At 41.7% G+C, this 21642-nt stretch overlaps 1 protein-coding gene across 7 annotated transcripts; it reads left to right on the forward strand.

Moving 5' to 3' along the window:
- The first annotated feature begins 11 nt into the window (after positions 1 to 11).
- Positions 12 to 20810, forward strand: shlb2 (Endophilin-B2). 7 transcript variants are annotated; one of them, XM_014171393.2, is made up of 14 exons: positions 12 to 310; positions 1452 to 1593; positions 1843 to 1854; positions 3855 to 3983; positions 9089 to 9222; positions 9444 to 9536; positions 10830 to 10841; positions 15193 to 15255; positions 15676 to 15699; positions 15913 to 16002; positions 16679 to 16779; positions 16943 to 16957; positions 17097 to 17298; positions 19501 to 20810. In XM_014171393.2, the coding sequence occupies exons 1-14, from the start codon at positions 248 to 250 to the stop codon at positions 19606 to 19608; spliced, it is 1188 nt and encodes a 395-aa protein (XP_014026868.1). In that variant the 5' UTR covers positions 12 to 247; the 3' UTR covers positions 19609 to 20810.
- The last annotated feature ends 832 nt before the right edge of the window (positions 20811 to 21642 follow it).

The raw sequence follows: 21642 nt of genomic DNA on the forward strand, positions 1-21642 counted from the left end.
ATAAATTGTAGTATGGGTAGACGATAAAGGATATAAGTAATGATTCCAGGATGATGTGTAAATACCGGGGACACATTGCTTGACAGTGACAGATCCGAGCTAGCGCTGTCACTGACTGGGCAACGTAACGTCATGTCCCTGACTGGACATACAGTAGCTAGCTTGATGCGGTGAACTCTCGTGGAGACAGTGTGTGTTCATCATATATAGCTAACGTTAGTCGTTGGTTTAGCCAGATAATACTGACATGGATTTCAACGTGAAGAAATTAGCTTCGGATGCAGGAATTTTTTTCACTCGAGCTATACAGGTAACTCATCTAACAGTAACTATATTTGTACATTAAATGTATTTCGTGTCTCCAATAAATGGACTAAATAACGTTACTAAAGTTACTGTATACTGTTGCTCGCTAGCTAGCTAATGTTCGATAACTAGCTAGTTGACGTTAGCTAGCGTCTGGCTTCAGTAAAAACTGGAAGCATCATTACATATCTGATTTATGCATATTTGCCAGTCCTTTAGCTAGATATTAGAAGGTTTCTGTGCCGTCTGCTATAGCATCAAGCTAGCAGTGCCAGTGGCTATCGACAGCTACCTATGTTTTGGCTAACAAACGTTCGCTATCTAATTTAGCTATGTTTTTGAAAAAACTATTTGCTTTTCGGTTTCGGGTACAGTCAGTGTATCTATGTCTATGGGGTCAGATGTAAAAACTGGAAGCATCATTACATATGATTTAGCATATTTGCCAGTACATTAACTAGATATTAGAGGAAGGTTTCTATGCCGTCTGCTATAGCCACTGGCACTGCTAGCTTGATGCTAGGTAGCTATGTTTTCGCTATCTACTATAGTCATGTTTTCGAATAACTCTTTGCTTTTCGGTTTCAGGTACAGTCAGTATCTATGGGGTCAGACGTGACCTTTCGTACCCTCACCCCCCCAAAAAATGCCAACGCAAGAGACATTTCATTATTGTGACTGTGTAACAGGTCATGATGAAAATCTCCCCAGGGAATGACAGTCAGACTGATTTCCTAATGACTATGTTGCACATAAAGCAATGAATGTCAGCTCAGCCCATAGAAATTGCATTCAGATTAGTTTATCTTTGTATCTGAACCCATTGGCAGAGGATACTGGGAATGGGGAAAAGACTGGTGAAATATTAGATGGGGAAACTAGCAGGTGTATTGTTTAATGGCCTATTAGGACTTGGGATTTAGTTGTATGCTTTCCAGTAGCCTATGAGGAGACCATGACATGAAGTGCATCCCCAGAACCAGTGATAATGATGCCGCTTCTAGTGGCATGACATAGGGCCACCATGTGAAAGAACAATGATACACAGAAACAGTGGAAGGTCACTATTGATGTTGAGTTGCTGCAATAGGCCTTGTTTACTGAGAACTGAAAGGGTGATGCTGTTATTGTTTCTTTTGCCAAAGTTCACAGGGGAAAAGTTTGGACAGGTAGAGAAGACTGAGCTGGATGCCCACTTTGAGAATCTGCTCAGCCGTGCTGATTCCACTAAAAACTGGACAGAGAAAATCTTCAGGCAGACAGAGGTTCTGCTGCAGCCCAATCCCAGTAAGGCCCAGCATACAAACTGAATTGATCAGGACAGAGGCCTCCAACTCCCACCACCCATCCCTACTCCCTGCTTAATGCAAACACACACGCACACACAGGATAGTTAACCAAAAACACATCAATTGAAAACCGCTTCAAAAACTTCAGATCAGTTAAAAAAAAAAAAGTGAAACATGGTGGTTAGGTTACACAGTGATGGAGAGCAGGGATCGCTAACCTGTGCCTTTCTGATTCTCCATGCTACAGTTGACAACACTGGTGAGTATCTCTGTCGTGCAATCTTTTCATCCGTGTGGTCTGTAGTGCAACAGACAAGTGTTACGATGCTGTATTGGGTGTTTTCAAGCACCAGTCTTTTGTGAAAACCTGTTGTTTAGCCTATCCTCTGTCGCAAGTAGTACTTATCAGTGAGCAGCTCAATAGCTGTGCCTGTTAGCCACACCAGACAATGACTCAGCACTGCAGGCTTGTTGGTAACATGCAGAAATTAATTCCCATGTTAGTCTCTCTACTAAGTAAGCTGTACCAGAAAAAATATATAATCTTTGTAGACTGAGAGTCATCTGTTCTTTCAACCAATCGATTGGTCAACATTTTAAAGTTAGTATTTTTCCATATATAGACACACCCTATTTTTGAATAAAATCAACTATGTGTAGGCTAATGAACTTTTCTGATGCTTTAAGCCGCCTCCGCTGCTGCTGGCCTTAGCAGATTCTGCCATTAAGCTCTTGAAGTTGCCGGTAATAGGCTACACCAGCGGTCGGCAACCTTTTCCATTTGGAGTGCCACGTTATCGTACCATTCCTACTGATCTGCGTGGCAGTTATGATTTTAATATGCACATTTTTGTGGAACAGGTTAATTTAATTTATAATAGTCTTCATAACTCAAAATCAATGTCATGTGGTTAATCAAAATTATAAATGAAAATGATACGAATGAAAAAGTAACTTCTATTGCCAATATGTAAAAATAGCCAACATAAAGCCAACAAATAAAAACATTGCATCCTGCAGGTAGAGAATATTCTGATGAAAATAAATATCCTATAAATCACATTGGCTCTGCATGGCCTATTTGCAAGGAACTTGAAACATTGTATCAACTATGTATTGTATTGGTCCAGCCCAAAGCTAGTGCTAGCAAACTTGCAACATTATATAAAATATTCTGTGTTAGAGTTTCCTGCCCCAAACAGACACAGTTGTAGGCTATTTTGCGCAAGGGATAAGAAGTAATCAGGTAGGCCTATTTTATGTTGTTTCCACCAGCTCAGAGCATGACATTTTCCCCCTTTCATGCTGAGTGGTAATCGAATTGGAGAGAGCTGAAAATATTTTTCAAATAGGCTACGTATAGGAACTGTTGTCATTTTCAGTGGATGTAAAAACGGACTTTGTTTACTTGCTGTTTTGAGGCGAAGAAAAAATGACTTAGAGAAGCTCCACAGGGATGGTGAGTTAAGACAATCAGAAAGGGTGTCAGATCCCCAAATAGACACACTTCTAGGCAGGCCTACATTTGCACATAGGCCATGTAGACTAGTCCTACTTCTATATGGTTAATCGGGTGTGTGTCCTAACTCAAGATTGACAGGAGCACTCCAAACAAAAGACAATGAATAGATTGACTACTCGTAATTGGAATGAAGTAAACCAAAACTTTTTCTCACAAGTGTAGCCTAGGTTGTGCACTCTGCAAACAACGTGTCCACTCCTACAATGACAACAGTAAGACTGTAATAATAATAATATATAGAATGCATTTACAGAAATGACCATAACCAAGGAAACATTGTAGATTAGAAATGACAGGAACTAATGGTAAATGTACTACTGGTGATACTGGTGTGCCATCCCCGTGGCCTCCGCAATGGATTAGTCCTCTCAGCCAGGCGTGAATCAGACGTGTCTCATGTGACAATTATTTAGTATATATTTGCCTCTGCTCGACTAAAAAAAAATCTTGGTCGACCAACAGCCTATGGACCAAACAATCGACCAGTCTACTAAATGGAGTCAGCCCTACTACTAAGGCTAGTTCTTTTCATTATCTGAGTGAAATAACATTTATTTCCATGACGACTTCATTCAACACCTTATTCCCACAATGTTGAATTACAATACTGTACATTCTCATACTGGGCATTGGCTTACTTTGCTTTGGCATTCTCCTCTCCCACCAATTTCCATTTTCATTTGATGGCTATTTTTGCCAGTACTCTCTTGAAGCAGGCCCCTTCTTTCGATCTGCAGGTTCCAGGATTGAGGAGTTCCTGTATGAGAAGCTTGACAGAACGGTTCCCTCCAGACCAAATAATGAAGAACTGCTGGGTCATTACATGCAAGATGCGGCAAAAGATTTTGGTCCTGGAACTCCATATGGTGAGTGTGACTCAAGCTACACGGTCTTTCCAGGTGGTATAAAAATGTTTTTTTTATTTTTTATAGGATTGGCAAGTGATAATACAATTTCAGAGAGGAAACTGAGGCCGTGTCTTGGGCCCCAGTCAAATCCAATAATTAGAATTTCTGGAAAATGCATTTCACCTGATGATCTTACTTAATACATCTCCACTCTGTGCTCTCTCCCTCATGCAATCCCTAAGAATGGCTCGAACCATTTGTGGTACATTGTCTTCAGAAAGCATTCACAGACCTTGACTTTTTCCACATTTTGTTGTTACAACCTGAATTTAAAATTGATTCAATTTAGATGTTTTGTCACTGGCATAAACACTATCACATCATGTGAAATTGGAAAGATGTTTGTAAAAGTTTTACAAGACTCATAAGTATTCAACCCCTTTGTTATGGCAAGCCTAAATAAGTTCAGGAGTGAAAATGTACTTAATAAGTTGCATACCCTATATGTCCTACACAAAACATTGGTTCAGCTGACATGAATTATCCTCCCTTCTCTGCAGTAGCTGTCGTAGCTTTGTATGCTTGGGTAGCTTTTCTGGCTTGTGCTATAGCCAGACTAATGTTAGATATTAGAGGAAGGTTTCTGTGCCGTCTGCTATAGCCACTGGCACTGCTAGCTTCGCAGAACTCTTTGCCTTTCGGTTTCAGGTACAGTCAGTGTATCTATGCGATCAGACATGACCTTTCGTGCCCCCACCGCCCAAAAATGCCAATGCAAGAGATATCTTTCATTGTTGTGACAATGTGTAACAGGTCTTGACGAAAATGTCCCCAGGGAATGACAGTCAGATTAATTTCCTAATGACTATGTTGCATTTAAGCAATGCATTGAGCAGTGAATGTCTGCTCAGCCCTTAGAAATTATATTCAGTTTAGTTTTTCTTTGTATCTGAACCCATTGGCAGAGGATACTTGGAATGGGAAAGACTGGTGAAACATTAGACAACTAGCAGGTGTATTGTTTCATGGCCTATAAGGGCTTGGTATTTAGTTGCATGGTTTAATTCCCCCAAACCAGTGATAATGATGCAGCTTCCAGTGACATTTCATAGGGCAGTTTCATGGGCACAATGTGAAAGTACAATGATACACAGAAACAGTAGAAGGTCACTATTGATGTTGTGTAACTGCAATAGGCCTTGTTTACTGAGAACTGAAGGGTGATGTTTTTTTTGTTTTTTTTTGCCAAAGTTCATAGGGGAAAAGTTTGGACAAGTAGAGAAGACTGAGCTGAATGTGCTTAACAAGTCACAATAAGTTGCGTGGACAAACTCGGTGTGCAATAATAGTGTTTAACATGAATTTTGAATGACTACCTCATCTCTGCACCCCACACATACAATTATCTTTAAGGTTCCTCAGTCGAGCAGTCAATTTCGAACACAGATTCCCACAAAGACCAGGGAGATTTTCCAATGCCTCGCAAAGAAGGGCACCTATTGGTAGAAGGGTAAAAAAATGCAGACATTGTATATCCCTTTGAGCATGGTGAAGTTATTAATTACACTTTGGATGGTATATCAATACACCCAGTCACTACAAAGACACAGGCATCCTTCCTAACTCAGTGGTGAAATACAACACATTACTGAGTAAGCAGGCTGCATCATGTTATGGGTATACTTGTAATCGGGAACGGAAGAAAAAAAAATGTATGAAATGTATGCATTCACAACTGTAAGTCGCTCCGGATAAGAGCGTCTGCTAAGTGACTAAAATGTAAATGTAATCGTTAAGGACTGGGGAGTTTTCCAGGATAAAAAATAAATGAAATGGAGCTAAGCACAGGCAAAATCTGGTTGTCTGCTTTTCACCAGACACTGGGAGATGAATTCACCTTTCAGCAGGACAATAACGTAAAATACAAGGGCAAATCTTCGCTGGAGTTGATTACCAAGAAGAGTGAATGTTCCTGAATGGCCAAGTTACAGTTTTGACTTAAATCTACTTAAATCTATGGCAAGACCTGAAAATGTTTGTCTAGCAATGATCAACAACCAATTTGACAGAGCTTGAAGGATTTTGAAAGTAATAATGGGCAAATTGTTACACAATCCAGGTGTGGAAACTCTTACAGGTTGTTGTGTGTAGATCAGTGAATAAAAAAAAAAATCTAATCCATTTAGAATTCAGGCTGTAACACAACAAAATGTGGAATAAGTCAAGGGGTATGAATACTTCCTGAAGGTACTGTATATCCATGTCAGAGAACCTCACCATAGTTGCTATTGATCTTGACTCTATGCTCTTTTTCCAAGAGTTTGTACTGTCACTCTTCCCAACGCTTTTGCTTATACTGATGATTTCACCCTAAAGTGAGTGAGCAGTGAGCTTGGTGATCAGGGCTGTTGTGAGCGTTAGTCAATTCATCTCCTGTCGCCCCTTCACTCCCCTGCGGTCCAGTCTGTCTCATATCTGTCTGCCCAATAAATCACCTTCACTGGCAATCCTGAGGATCAATAGTGCTCTTTCTCTCTCTGTTAATGTTGTTCAGAGTTGGCTCTGCAGGCCTGGCTCTGCAACGACAACCTTAATGCATGAAGTTTATGCACGTATTAGTTAGGCTGTCTCTCTGTGGAGCTTTTCCCCTTCAGTTGGAGAAATGTAACTTCTCCAACAACAAAAATAATGTATGAAATGTATGCATTCACTACTGTAAGTCGCTCTGGATAAGAGTGTCTGCTAAATGACTAAAATGTAAATGTAAAATGTCACAGAGACCTGAGTGATGGGTCATGTACAAATTTATTTAGGGCTCTGTAGACCTGTTTAGCTAGGAGTTGTTTTATAAATTAATTCAGCTAATTTGGAATGGAAAGCTCATGCCATTACATCCACGTTGGCTTTTTTCCAAGAGGAAAAATGCACAAATACAGTAGCCTATACTCAGGGTTGGGTAGGTTATTTTCTAAATGCAATCCGTTACTAGTTACCTGTCCAAAATTGTAATCAGTAATGTAACTTTTGTAATGCGTAAACTCAGTAATGTAATCTGATTTACATTCAGTTACTTTTAGATTACTTTCCCCTGAAGAGGCATTAGAAATAGGGAAAAATGTATGTTACCAGTTGAACAACATCTATTGCAGTTTACATAGCTGGCCATATATGGATGTTACATTTTACTTTATGGGTTGGTTATGTAGGCTTCTTCAAACCCATTGCTTTCTACTATATATAATAATACAATTCAATTATCTTTACCATAAATAAATATATATCATTTATAAGTCCAAAAATGGATGTAGCAACTACAGATTTCCCCTTTTAAGTCTATCAAATGTGTGAGGGTTTAAGCATGTGTCCATTAGGCCTATGAATTTTAAAAATATTTTATCGGCATGAATTCGATTGAACAGTATTATTCCATAGGCTGGGATCCGGACTATGCAGCTGTTGCGAGCGCATTTTTCACTAGCTGTTCACTGGTTTCAAAAACAATGATTGATAGGCAGTTTAAACTTCTTGAATTTAACCATTATTGGGTTCAAATACACATTTACATTTGTGAACAGCCATCCACAACAACCACAATGTAAGGCGCAAATTGCTAAATGCGCTATACAGATATCAATGATAAGTGATCTCCATATCGTCATAGACTACACCACTGCAGTCATCCTTGCCTCCAAGCGTTTATTCAAGTTGGATAATCTTTGGATGCAGACAGCAGTCACACCATTGGAAGACATAGCTTGGACTGTAGCCTACAAAAGCCTGTTCCTGCTCTTTTCCCGCGATCCATCATACACATTTGGTGTGTCATCATAGTGGTCTCTGACTCTCTCAGGTGGAACAAATTTAAACTTGCGCCTTTTTTCAATGCTGGTTTGAATGTCATTGAAGTGTCAAAGATTTTTTGGGGAAACATCCTTTCTGAATTTAAAAGTAATCCTCGAAGTAATCATCTAGTTTTTCAAAAGTATCTGTAATCTGGTTACAATATTTTTGGTGGTAACGTAACGGATTACAGTTACCGTTTTTTGTAATCCCTTACATGTATTCCGTTACTCCCCAACCCTGCCTACACTAAGCAAGTTACGTTTATATGCTGTAATTCCCTCCTCATGAGGGAAACAGGCATGTTTTAGTGATTTTGAAATAATTTATTTATAATGAATTAATTTGTACACAGGGTATTCAGTTCTGTAACTAGGCATAAATGTCACAGACATTTGGAACCGTGGAAGAGCAAGACATCAATCATCAATCCCCTTCTCTCCTGCCATAGCAACTATTACTAGATGGACACTCAGTTGCTTTAATCAGGCCATTAGTGGCCTGTTTCTCAGTGGTGGCTTTTAGTGATGCAGCCTTCTGTGTTGAAATAGTGGCTCTAACAGCAAAAACAGCAAAGATGTGTAGAAAAACATTTCCTCTGTATTAAAATGCGGTCTGTCCATGTTTGACACAGATTTGCATACTTCAAATTCTGCTAGTATAGATCTTTTTGATGCTATAATCATTGCTGTGTGTTGTTATTCATTAGATATTCCCTTGAGGTCTGTAATCTAGTCTGTTTTACATCTGGGGAAACCCCAATGTTAAAATGGGGAATTTTGAGTTTTGTTGTTTTGGTAAAAGTCATGTCAAGAATGTCGCCATGTCTAGAGGTTCCCTCAGTGAGGCCCTCCCCCTCTCTTTGCAGGTATATTGTAGTTGGCCAAGGTTCTCCCACACAGCTGCAGTGCATTCATTATTGATGCACTGGGTGTTGCTATCTAGATGGAGCTCTGAATCTACACTACTACACCAAAACAGAAGGCTTTGTGGGGTAGGCTCATCAGGGCATTGATAGACAGTTGAAGTGGCGTTTGTGCCATAGGTTACTGGGATGGGAATAGCCTAAATGTTTGATACAGGTTGTATTGCGCTACCATGTCCTATTGGTCAAGACTTTCTGTTTGTATTCTTCTGATAAGTAATACGTCATTCCTCTGATAAGTAGTAAGTACGTCTTCTGATAAGTAGTAAGTCATTCCTCTGAGTAATAAGTCATTCCAAATTAATAAGTCACTCCTAGGCCTATATTTCACATATATTGTGTGTGTGTGCTGCTGTAGGTAGCACCCTGATCAAAGTAGGCGATTGTGAGAGGAGACTGGGCAGTGTACAGAGGGAGTTCCTACAGACCTCCGCTATCGGCTTCCTCACCCCACTCAGGAACTTTCTGGAAGGAGACTGGAGGACCATCTCAGTGAGTCTGGCTATCTGGCCTCAGTGACATTTTGGGATTGCATGCAGACCAGTGTCTAGACCAGGATTTAATACAATGCTGATCAACACCTTGGGGTTTACCTTTCTACTTATTCCTATATGGATGTAGCAGAGTTTTAGGACCTAGCCAACTTAACCCCACACATATAGGCTACATTTATGTTGTGCAGAGAGTTGCTGATCTTCTCCTCCCTGTCTCAGAAAGAGAGGCGTCTCCTGGAGAACCGCAGACTGGACCTGGACTCCTGTAAAGCACGGCTGAAGAAAGCCAAATTAGCAGAGTCCAAGGCTGCGGTGAGTCTACCCTCCTCTCCCTGTTCCCCTTTAGCTGCATCATGTAGCCATGAGTCTACCCTCTACCCTCCTCTCCCTGTTCCCCTTTAGCTGCATCATGTAGCCATGAGTCTACCCTCTACCCTCCTCTCCCTGTTCCCCTTTAGCTGCATCATGTAGCCATGAGTCTACCCTCTACCCTCCTCTTCCTGTTTCTCTTCAGCTGCATCATGTAGCCATGAGTCTACCCTCTACCCTCCTCTTCCTGTTTCCCTTCAGCTGCATCATGTAGCCATGCGTCTACCCTCTACCCTTCTCTTCGTGTTTCTCTTCAGCTGCATCATGTAGCCATGAGTCTACCCTCCTCTTCCTGTTTCCCTTCAGCTGCATCATGTAGCCATGCGTCTACCCTCTACCCTCCTCTTCCTGTTTCCCTTCAGCTGCATCATGTAGCCACGAGTCTACCCTCTACCCTCCTCTTCCTGTTTTCCTTCAGCTGCATCATGTAGCCATGCGTCTACCCTCTACCCTCCTCTTCCTGTTTCCCTTCAGCTGCATCATGTAGCCATGAGTCTACCCTCTACCCTCCTCTTCCTGTTTCCCTTCAGCTGCATCATGTAGCCATGCGTCTACCCTCTACCCTTCTCTTCGTGTTTCTCTTCAGCTGCATCATGTAGCCATGAGTCTACCCTCCTCTTCCTGTTTCCCTTCAGCTGCATCATGTAGCCATGCGTCTACCCTCTACCCTCCTCTTCCTGTTTCCCTTCAGCTGCATCATGTAGCCATGAGTCTACCCTCTACCCTCCTCTTCCTGTTTTCCTTCAGCTGCATCATGTAGCCATGCGTCTACCCTCTACCCTCCTCTTCCTGTTTCCCTTCAGCTGCATCATGTAGCCATGAGTCTACCCTCTACCCTCCTCTTCCTGTTTCCCTTCAGCTGCATCATGTAGCCATGCGTCTACCCTCTACCCTTCTCTTCCTGTTTCTCTTCAGCTGCATCATGTAGCCATGAGTCTACCCTCCTCTTCCTGTTTCCCTTCAGCTGCATCATGTAGCAGGGAGTCTACCCTCTACCCCCTCCAGCTCTCCTTGTTCCCCTTCTATTACATAATGTAACCAGGCACCCCCCTCTACCCTCCACCTCTCCCTGTTCCTCTTTACCTGCATCATGTAACCAGGCGTCGCCCCCCTCTACCCTCCGCCCTCCTCCACCTCTCCCTGTTCCAGTTCAGCTGCATCATGTAACCAGGCTCCAGTTCAGAGTGAACTGTTACTGCTAACTAACCTCTATCTCTGTTCTAATTATGTTCACAGTGTGAGGGAGAAGTGAGTATTAGTGTAAAATATTGTCCACTTTGGTTATTTTTTCCCCCTTTTTTTTCTTTCTGACATGCTCTTCCCATTTTCTCATTGGCACTTTGAAGTCCAGTTGAACGCATGTGAGAAGCCAAGAGGGAGAGAGAGGACAGACTTTCACGTTCTTTTGAAAGTGAAAGAAATGATCTTGTGGCATGGTACACTGGAGCAAACCCATATATGACCCTAGAGCAGTGGTATTCAAACTTTTTCAGCAGGGACCCCATTTTTTTTCCCACCAGAATTTCTGGGGACCCCACCTCAAATGTAATGACACAATCATAAAATTACGATTTTTACATCTGTGTGTGTGCCGTGCCGTGCCTTCGGAAAGTATTCAGACCCCTTGACTTTTTCCACATTTTGTTACGTTACAGCCTTATTCTAAAATGGATTAAATAAAATATTTTCCTCATCAATCTACACACAATCCCCCATAGCAGACCCTTTGCTATGAGACTCGAAATTGAGCTCAAGTGCATCCTGTTTCCATTGATAATCCCTGAGAGGTTGCTACATCTTGATTGGAGTCTGTGGTAAGTTCAATTGATTGGACATGATTTGGGAAGGCATGTCAGAGCAAAAACGTGTCTCAAAGGAATTGTCCGTAGAGCTCCGAGACAGGATTGGTTTGAGGCACAGATCTGCGGAAGGGTACCAAAATATTTCTGCAGCATTGAAGGTCCCCAAGAACACAGTGGCCTCCATCATTCTTAAATGGAAGAAGTTTGTAACCACCAAGACTGTTCCTAGAGCTGGCCGCCCGGCCAAACAGGGGAGAAGGGTAGGGAGGTGACCAAGAACCCAATGGTCACTCTGACAGAGCTCCAGAGTTCCTCTGTGGAGATGGGAGAACCTTCCAGAAGGACAATCATCTCTGCAGCACTCCACCAATCAGGCCTTTATGGTAGAGTGGCCAGACGGAAGCCACTCCTCAGTAAAAGGAACACAACAGTCCGCTTGGAGTTTGCCGAAAAGCACCTAAAGGACTCTCAGACCATGAGAAATAAGTTTCTCTGGGCTGATGAAGCATGGTGGTGGCAGCATCATGGTGGTGGCAGCATCATGGTGGTGGCAGCATCATGGTGTGGGGATGTTTTTCAGCGGCAGGGACTAGGAGACTAGTCAGGATTGAGGCAAAGTACAGAGAGATCCTTGATGAAAACCTGCTCAGGACCTCAGACTGGGGCAAAGGTTCACCTTCGAACAAGTCCACGATCCTTAACACACAGCCAAGACAACACAGGAGTGACTTCGGGACAAGTCTCTGAATGTCCTTGTGGCCCAGCCAGAGCCCGGACTTGAACCCGATCGATCATCTCTAGAGAGACCTGAAAATAGTTGTGCAGCAACGCTCCCCATCCAACCTGACAGAGCTTGAGAGGATCTGCAGAGAAGAATGGCAGAAACTCCCAAAGTACAGGTTTTCCAAGCTTGTAGCGTCATACCCATGAAGACTCGAGGTTGTAATCGCTGCCAAAGGTGCTTTAACAAAGTATTGAGTAAAGGGTCTGAATACTTACAGTACCGACTTCAACTGTACATGCATGCATACATACATGCATACAGTTGAAGTCGGAAGTTTACATACACTTAGGTTGGAGTTATTAAAACTCATTTTTCAACCACTCCACAAATTTCTTGTTACTATAGTTTTGGCAAGTTGGTTAGGACATCTACTTTGTGCATGACACAAGTAATTTTCCCAACAATTGTTTACAGACAGATTATTTCACTTATAACTAACTCACTGTATCACAATTCCAGTGGGTCAGAAGTTTACATACAATAAGTTGACTGTGCCTTTAAACAAAGACAAAGATCATACTTTTTGGAGAAATGTCCTCTGGTCTGATGAAACAAAAATAGAACTGTTTGGCCATAATGACCATTGTTATGTTTGGAGGAAAAAGGGGGACGCTTGCAAGCCGAAGAATACCATCCCAACCGTGAATCACAGGGGTGGCAGCATCATGTTGTGGGGGTGCTTTGCTGCAGGAGGGACTGGTGCACTTTACAAAATAGAAGTTCTCATGAGGAAGGAAAATTATGTGGATATATTGAAGCATCATCTCAAGACATCAGTCAGGAAGGTAAAGCTTGGTGGCAAATGGATCTTCCAAATGGACAATGACCCCAAGCATACTTCCAAAGTTGTGGCAAAATGGCGTAAGGACAACAAAGTCAAGGTATTGGAGTGGCCATCACAAAGCACTGACCTCAATCCCATAGAAAATTTGTGGGCAGAACTGAAAAAGAGTGTGTGAGCAAGGAGGCCTACAACCTGACTCAGTTACACCAGGTCTGTCAGGAGGAATGGGCCAAAATTCACCCAACTTATTGTGGGAAGCTTGTGGAAGGCTACCCAAAACATTTGACCCAAGTTAAACAATTTAAAGGCAATGTTAACAAATACTAATTGAGTGTATGTAACTTCTGACCAACTGGGAATGTAATGAAAGAAATAAAAGCTGAAATAAATCATTCTCTTTACTATTATTCTGACATTTCACATTCTTAAAATAAAGTGGTGATCCTAACTGACCTAAGACAGGGAATTTTTACTTGGATTAAATGTCAGGAATTGTGAAAAACTGAGTTAAATGTATTTGGCTAAGGTGTATGTAAACTTCTAACTTCACTATACATACATACATATTGGGGAGCCCACTGCAGTTCCCAGTGGGGGTTGCAACCTCGACTTTGAATACTACTGCCCTAGAGTCAACAAAACTGAGTAGTACACAAATCATTTGTAAAATGTAACAGAAGTGTCTTTAAATTGGACCAGTGTATGGGTGCAACGTGACTAACTGCATCCAATTACCAAGTTCATCCTCCTATTAAATCACAAAGGCCTTTTTGAGACCAGTAGTGAGAGGAACGGCCCTGTCCCATGTGAGTACAGATGACTTGGGTTAAAAGTCCTGATTGCTAACATGCTTGCCCAATTCTACCATGTCCAGTGAATGTCTACCTCCACATCACATTCCCAGCTCCCACTCTCAGTGAGAGTATTTGAAATGTTAAGATTTATGGCTGTATTTTTCCTTCAGGTCAAAGATCTAATTTGATAAGATATGTTTTCTTGATAGCATGATTAAATAAACCGATATGCAGAGGAAACGCCGTAAATACATTTTATTTTGATTGTAGACTCATTTCAAATCAGACCTTTGAAACCTGTATGCATGGTGATTGCCACATGAAGGCATGCACATTTTGAAAAATGTTTGTTTAGCGTACATATTTATTTCCTGCAAAATATTTGTCTTTTAGAAGTACTTTAATTACATTGGGTTTTGGCCAGCCCAATGTAATGATTAAGAAGTCAATGGAGAGTAATTTACTGTATTCGATTAGATAGATGTATTGCGCTCTGAAGAGGAAATTATTTTCCACAGACCTCAACATTTTACAGAAACTGTACATAAAAGATCAAACCAACTTATCACCCAATCCCAGACATAACATTCACAGTTTCTTCGTCCATACTCCATATATGATAGATTAACCTTTGTGACCAGACGACCGGAACTATTCTCCAGGTATACTGTAGGCTACACATTCTATAGGCTACTGCACACATATATGTTTTAAATCCAGCACCTGGTTTGTTTGGGGTTAGAATGAGATGATGGTTGAAGGATGGCTTTCTTTAAGGGCTATGACAATGACACATGACAGGCTGTGTACACATCTCTCATGCTGCTGCGTTTATTTACACATGCTGCATGGTCGTCGTCCTTCTAGTCTAACACGCCTTGGGACTCCAGGCAGTAGATATGCAGCACAGGAGGTTGATGGCAACTTAATTGGGGAGGACGGGCTTGTGGTAATGGCTGGAGCAGAATAAGTGGAATGGAAACCATGTGTTTGATTTCATTCGCTCTGTTCCAGCCATTATTATGAACAGTCCTCTCCTCAGCAGCGTTCACTGATATGCAGGTGAAGAAAGATATTTGTACCATTCCAGGGCTCTACAGTGGGACCATTTTACTCACATATGCGCCTAAATATTTAGCTTTGGGACCTGGAATGTTTATATTGGAACACCAGTGTGCCTAGAAAAAGTTAGAATTTTAGCTTTAATATCTGAAATATTTTTCATACGTGCTCCTTGTAAAAAAAGGTCTGCATAGCGCTCTGCTGTCTTTGATTGGCCAGTGCTTGCAGAACAGACTTGTCTCATTATATCATCAAGATAATAACAAAGGGTTTAGTTTTTGCTATGTGTGCGTCCCTGTCACATGACTCTCTTATACTTTTGGTTTTTGTTTGTCCTTTTGTGTATGTGTAAACTGCTCTGCCGTGTCTGTAGGCTGTGCCTGATTTTCAGGAAACCAGGCCCAGAAATTATGTCCTCTCTGCCAGTGCATCTGCGGTAAGGAGCTTAAACAGCCAGTCCACTCTACACTAACACTGTACATGTAGCCTACTGTCACTTTACAAATTCAGTGGTATTTCTTCATATTGCCAGATTGCTTCCGGCATAGTAATATAGTAATCCATTATCTATGTGGTACTTGACTTATCACAGACAACGGTCTAATTTCCCAGGCACCACGACCAAAATTCGGTCAAAGCTCTTCAAAGGTGTTGTACTTCAATTGATCCAAATAAAATGAACTCTGAATGCAGGACCAGAATATTTGGAAAATGCTTTCTTTTGAATGCACCCCGGGTTGGAAATCTGTTTCTTTACTGTCATCAGTCTCAATCCAATCTAAGAATGTGTCTCCCCTGTGATGTCATCAGAATGTGTTTCTCTCTTCCCCTCTCTTGTTGCCCTGCGGCTTTTCAGCTCTGGAGCGAGGAGGTGGACAAAGTGAGTATGACATGTTTGGACACCATCCTCCTCCCGTACTGTATAAATAAGTCATATCTTTACTCCTAGTGATCTTTGTTTCTAGGTAAAGTCTGTCTCTTTTCACAAGTTATCACCTTCAGAGTTCACACAAGAACAAAACAGCTGATAATGGAAAATGGGGGCTGTAGTATTACATGATACCGCTCTCTGTTTGTTTTGGTTGTTCTGTAGGCAGAACATGAGCTTCGAGTGGCACAGACAGAGTTTGACAGACAGGCAGAGGTCACACGGCTCCTGCTGGAGGGCATCAGCAGTACACACGTGAGTCATGAGGTGAAACCTGTAGAGTGGACAAACATGGCCACTCTTTTCAGCATATGCACTGTTTACCAGGTAATAAGTTAGGGATAATCAATGAGGGGCTCTATGGAAAATAATGAACAATGTGGAAGAGGTGTTAGTGCGGCGTGGACTAACCTTCCACAGAGTTTCATTATTTTCCAGAAAATGCATAGAGCCCCAAGTTGATTATCCCTTTATACCATAATTTAACACATTTGCAGCAACACATTTTTTTTTATTTGCAGGTAGAAATGTGTTCAACATCCACTTAAGTAGGTAGCAATTTTACTAGATAGCTACAGTAGTTGCCTTGGCAACCAAACATACTTACTGGTTTTGCTAACCAAACAATCAGTCCTATCTTATTGATGAATTCGATTTTCATAATGTCATAATGTTTTCAATTCGACTCTTGCTTTCAAAAGCAGCTCAAACATAGAACATGTAAGACTGAACTATAGCTATTGAATTCTACTGTACTGATATACCGTGCATTATAGGGAAATAATGCATGCGCTAGAATGCACTTCAAGCCAATCAGAAACGAGTATTCAACAATGCCATGGTATAAATTGTTTTAACATGGTGGTGACAGGGTATGTTGAGGGGGAACAAGTAACAACTGTGTTATGTGTTTTGGGTATGTTGTCTGTAGGTGAACCACCTGCGCTGCCTGCATGAGTTTGTGGAGGCACAGACAGCCTACTACAAGCAGTGTCACCTGCACATGCAGGACCTGCAGAAAGAGCTGGACAGGTGAGGACTGGCTCTGGGTAGATGCACAACTTTATATTGGACATACTAGCATACTTAGCTGGGCTGTCTAGATCTGGCTTTTATTTGCTGCAGTGTTTGCTATCCAAATAGATGTAAGCTGTTTATCAATGACCATCTCCACTATTATCTCTTATGCTCTCAGTTCCAATGGAGATGTGTAAGTAACATTTGATGACGATTACAGTTGAACTCACCATTACTCAACATATTTTTGTTAACCGTTAGTAAAGTCTGATTATTCCCCAGGGAATGTGCTGTATAGCTTATGAATGTCTTCACTCCATTAACCTCTGCAGGTTTCCCAACGCGTTTGCTGGTAACCCAGGTCACTCCATGGCCTCCGGTGGCTCCTCTCCCCTGGACCCTGCCAGCGCTGTGGAGACAGACACGCTGAAGATCGAGGAGGTGCAGGCCCCTGCCACAGGCACACGCAAGGCCAAGGTCCTGTACGACTACGACGCTGCCGACACCAGTGAGCTATCCCTACTGGCTGACGAGGTGAGCACACGAGCACACACACAGAATTCTACCTGCACACCCGTCATTAGTTGAATCAGGTGTATCCATGCAGTGCTAGAATATGTGGTATGGTGGGCAAGAAACAGTCTTGAAACAACTAGGACTAGATGGAATATACAAGATGGTGATATTTTGTGTTGTTTGTAACTTGCTCTGTACATAATGTTTCTGCCACTGTCTCTTATGACCAAAAATAGCTTCTGGATATCAGAACAGCAATTACTCATCTCGAACTGGACAAAGATTATTTCTTTAATGAGTCGAACGCAAAGGATTTACTGCTGATACCAGGCCTAAATCCCCGAAATTCGCATGAAGAGGAGACGCCGATACAGGGGACGCAGTTCCGGGTGCCTTGTGAGAATTCGTCAGCAAGTGGGTAACCCGCCTCTACCATCCGTCCCATTGACCAACGTGCAATCATTGGACAATAAACTGGATGAGGTCCGTTTGAGACTATCCTACCGGGACATTAAAAATGCTAATATCTTATGTTTCACCGAATCGTGGCTGAATGACAACATGGATAATATACAGTTGGCTGGGTTTTCCATGCATCGGCAAGACGGAACAGCTACCTCCAGTAAGACGAGGGGTTTGTCAATGAGTCTATTTGTCAATAACAGTGTGAAATCTAATGTTTTAAGAAGTCTCAAGATTTTGCTCGCCTGAGGTAGAGTACGTCATGATAAGCTGTAGACCACACTATTTACCAAGACAGTTTTCATCTATATTTTTCGTATCTGTCTATTTACCACCACAAACCGATGCTGGCACTAAGACCGCACTCAACAAGCTGAATAAGGCCATAAGAAAATGCTCATGCAGACGCTCCTAGTGGCTGCGGACTTTAATGCAGGAAAACTTAAATCTGTTTTAACTCATTTCTACCAGCATGTCACATGTGCAACTAGAGAAAAAAAAGAAACTCTAGACCACCTTTACGCCACACACAAAGACACGTACAAAGCTCTCCCTCACCCTCCATTTGGCAAATCTGACTGTAATTCCATCCTCCTGATTCCTGTTTACAAGAAAAAACTAAAGCAGGAAGTACCATTGGCTCGCTCAATATGGAAGTGGTCAGATGACGCAGATGTTAAGCTACAGGACTGTTTTGCTACCACAGACTGAAATATGTTCAGGGATTCATCCGATGGCGTGAGGAGTACACCACATCAGTCACTGGCTTCATCAATAAGTGCATTGATGACGTCGTCCCCACAGTGCCCGTACGTACATACCCCAAACAGAAGCAATGTATTACAGGCAACATCCGCACTGAGCTAAAGGGTAGAGCTGCCACTTTCAAGGAGCAGAACTCTAACCCGGACACTTATAAAAAAATCCCGCTATGCACTCCGACAAACCATCAAACAAGTGTCAATACAGGACTAAGATTGAATCCTGCTACACCGGCTCTGACGCTCATCGGATGTGGCAGGGCTTGCAAACTATTACGGACTACAAAGGGAAGCACAGCCGCGACCTGCTCAGTGACACAAGCCTACCAGCCGAGCGAAATTACTTCTATGCGCTCTTCGGATTACCAGGATGTGTACTCAGTGTGCGCTGACCAACTGGCAAGTGTCTTCAATTACATTTTCAACCCGTCCTTGAATGAGTCTGTAATACCTACATGTTTCAAGCATACCACCATAGTCCCTGTGCCCAAGAACACCACAGTAACCTGCCTAAATTACTACCAACTCGTAGCACTCACGTCTGTAGCCATGAATTGCTTTGAAAGGCTGGTCAATGCTCACATCAACACTATCATCCCAGAAACCTTAAACCCATTCCAATTCGCATACCGCCCCAAGAGATCCACAGATGACACAATCTCTATTGCACTCCACACTACCCTTTCCCACCTGGACAAAAGGAGCACCTATGTGAGAATGCTGTTCATTGACTACAGCTCAGTGTTCAACACCATAGTGCCCTCAGCTCATCACTAAGTTAAGGATCCAGCCAACTTCAAACAACTGTGGGAAGCATTGGAGTCAACATGGGTCAGCATCCCTGTGGAACGCTTTCAACACCTTGTAGTCCATGTCCTGACAAATTGAGGCTGTTCTGAGGTCAAAATGGGGGGGGGGGGGGCGGCAACTCAACATTAGGAAGGTGTTCTTAATGTTTTGTACACTCCGTGCATGTTATTATTTTGTCTTTTCCCAGCTAATCACAGTTTACACAGTGCCAGGCATGGACTCAGACTGGCTGGTGGGAGAGAGAGGGAACCAGAAAGGGAAGGTGCCTGTCACATACCTGGAGCTGCTCAGCTAAAGAAATAAATGGAAAGACGCACGCTTGCAACATTGCACTCACATGCCTTCAAACATGCTGACGTTGACAAATTCAACCAACCAAATACACCCACATTCTGTACGCACACGGACCGCATTACATCATTGGTGAATATGAAGGCAAATGCACAACATTGAATACGGAGGAATAGTTACCATGACAACTTGGCAGAAAATTCTGAAATGTAAGATATTTACTTACTGAAATGCCCTATATTATCCAGGCTTTGGTGACCTTTGACAGCTGTGGAAAAAGCTTCATACAGCCTCCCCACACACTTGCACTTGTTTTAGACATCTTTCCCAAATCCATTACTTTTATGTAAAACATTCCATACACGCTGTGCACCTCTCGTTAGTCCACATTCCTATATTGTCATTTTCCTGGACACCTCTACCACTACCTGGCACTGAAACATTTCATGGCCGTATGCCCTGCTTAGTGACTAACCAGAAATTGAAGCACTCATACAGCGACAATTTGAAGCACTCCTAGTCTTTTACTAACTGCCTTAAAATAATGGGAGAGAGGCTGTGTCCATCTGCTATAACTCATAGAATGTATTGGACACACCGCAATGTCCACACCCCAGTTTTCCTGTTCACTTAGGACACTTCTTTTGAAGAGGACAAGCCAGATCTAACACAGAACATACATTTTGGCATGCAAAACTGTAACTTGTTATTATTTAAGTATCTGGTGAGTTATATTCCCATTTATGTCCCTTTTTTTTAGTTTGCTCTTTTTGCTGTTCTGTTTCTTTAACATGTCATTGTTCCTTCAGTTGTCTTTGTATGTTTTTAGTTGAATTGTTTGATCCGATGTTGTCTTTTCTGTGATAGTCTCAGTGTCTTCAAGACAGGACCTAGGCTGCTACATGTGCCACTGGCAGGAGTTAGTCAGACTACTCTGTTCAATGCAAAGCCTCTTTCTTTCTTGTGATCAGAATTTTAATGCCTGTATATTTATTTCTCATAGACCTTTTAGTACCAAAGCAAACTTAAATATACACGTGCATGCATGCACTCTGTCAAGGTTTGTGATGCTGTGACTGTTTTGCCATGTCTTGTTTTGACCCTTTTCTGCCTTTACTGTCAATGTATTTATTGTCTGTTCCCAAGCCATGCTGGGTGAATGAAAATACGTAGTATGTAATAAAGAAAATATATATATGCTTTGGACACAATCTAGTTTGTGTGATTTGTCAGTTCAGGTTCTTTAGTATTCTGGTGTAGCAGTCCGTCGGATTGTAATCATTATTTTCTAAATGCATATTTTTTTCAAATTCAAACTTTATGTCCATTCTGTAACTCATACTGGTAATTACAACACGCTCTCCTTTTTACAACACGCTCTCCTTTTTACAATATTTTCTATGAGTACTGCATCAACATGTTCATGCGTATAAAGTATTTTAATTTGGCATTAATGTAATGATTTCATTTCAAATAAACAATTAAAGAAAAATAGCTTAAACCCATATTTCAAATAAGTACTATAGGTAATTTGTCCACCAAATATGTACAGTGCCTTCAGAAAGTATTCACACTCCTTGACGTTTTCCACATTTTGTTGTGTTAAAAAGGGATTAAATTGAGCTTTTCTTTCACTGGCCTACAAACAATACCCCATAATGTCAAAGTTTTTAGAAATGTTTTCAGCTTTTCATTTTTAATTAATTTGGAATGTCTTGTCAGTAAGTATTAAACCCGTTTGTTATGGCAAGCCTAAATAAGTTAAGGAGTTAACATTTGCTTAACAAGCCACATAATACGTTGCATGGACTCACTCTGTGAAATAAGTGTTTAACATGGTCATTCAAAAAAGGATCTCATCTCTGTACCCCACACATACAATTATCTGTAATGTCCCTCAGTCGAGCAGTGAATTTCAAACACAGATTCAACCACAAAAACCAGGGAGGGTTTCCAGTGCAAAGAAAAGCACCAATTGGTAGATGTGTAAACATAAAAAAAGCAGACATTGAATATCCCTTTGAGCATGGTGAAGTTA

This window comes from Salmo salar, chromosome ssa24, assembly GCF_905237065.1.
Source record: "Salmo salar chromosome ssa24, Ssal_v3.1, whole genome shotgun sequence".
In the NCBI taxonomy this organism is placed as follows: domain Eukaryota; kingdom Metazoa; phylum Chordata; class Actinopteri; order Salmoniformes; family Salmonidae; genus Salmo; species Salmo salar.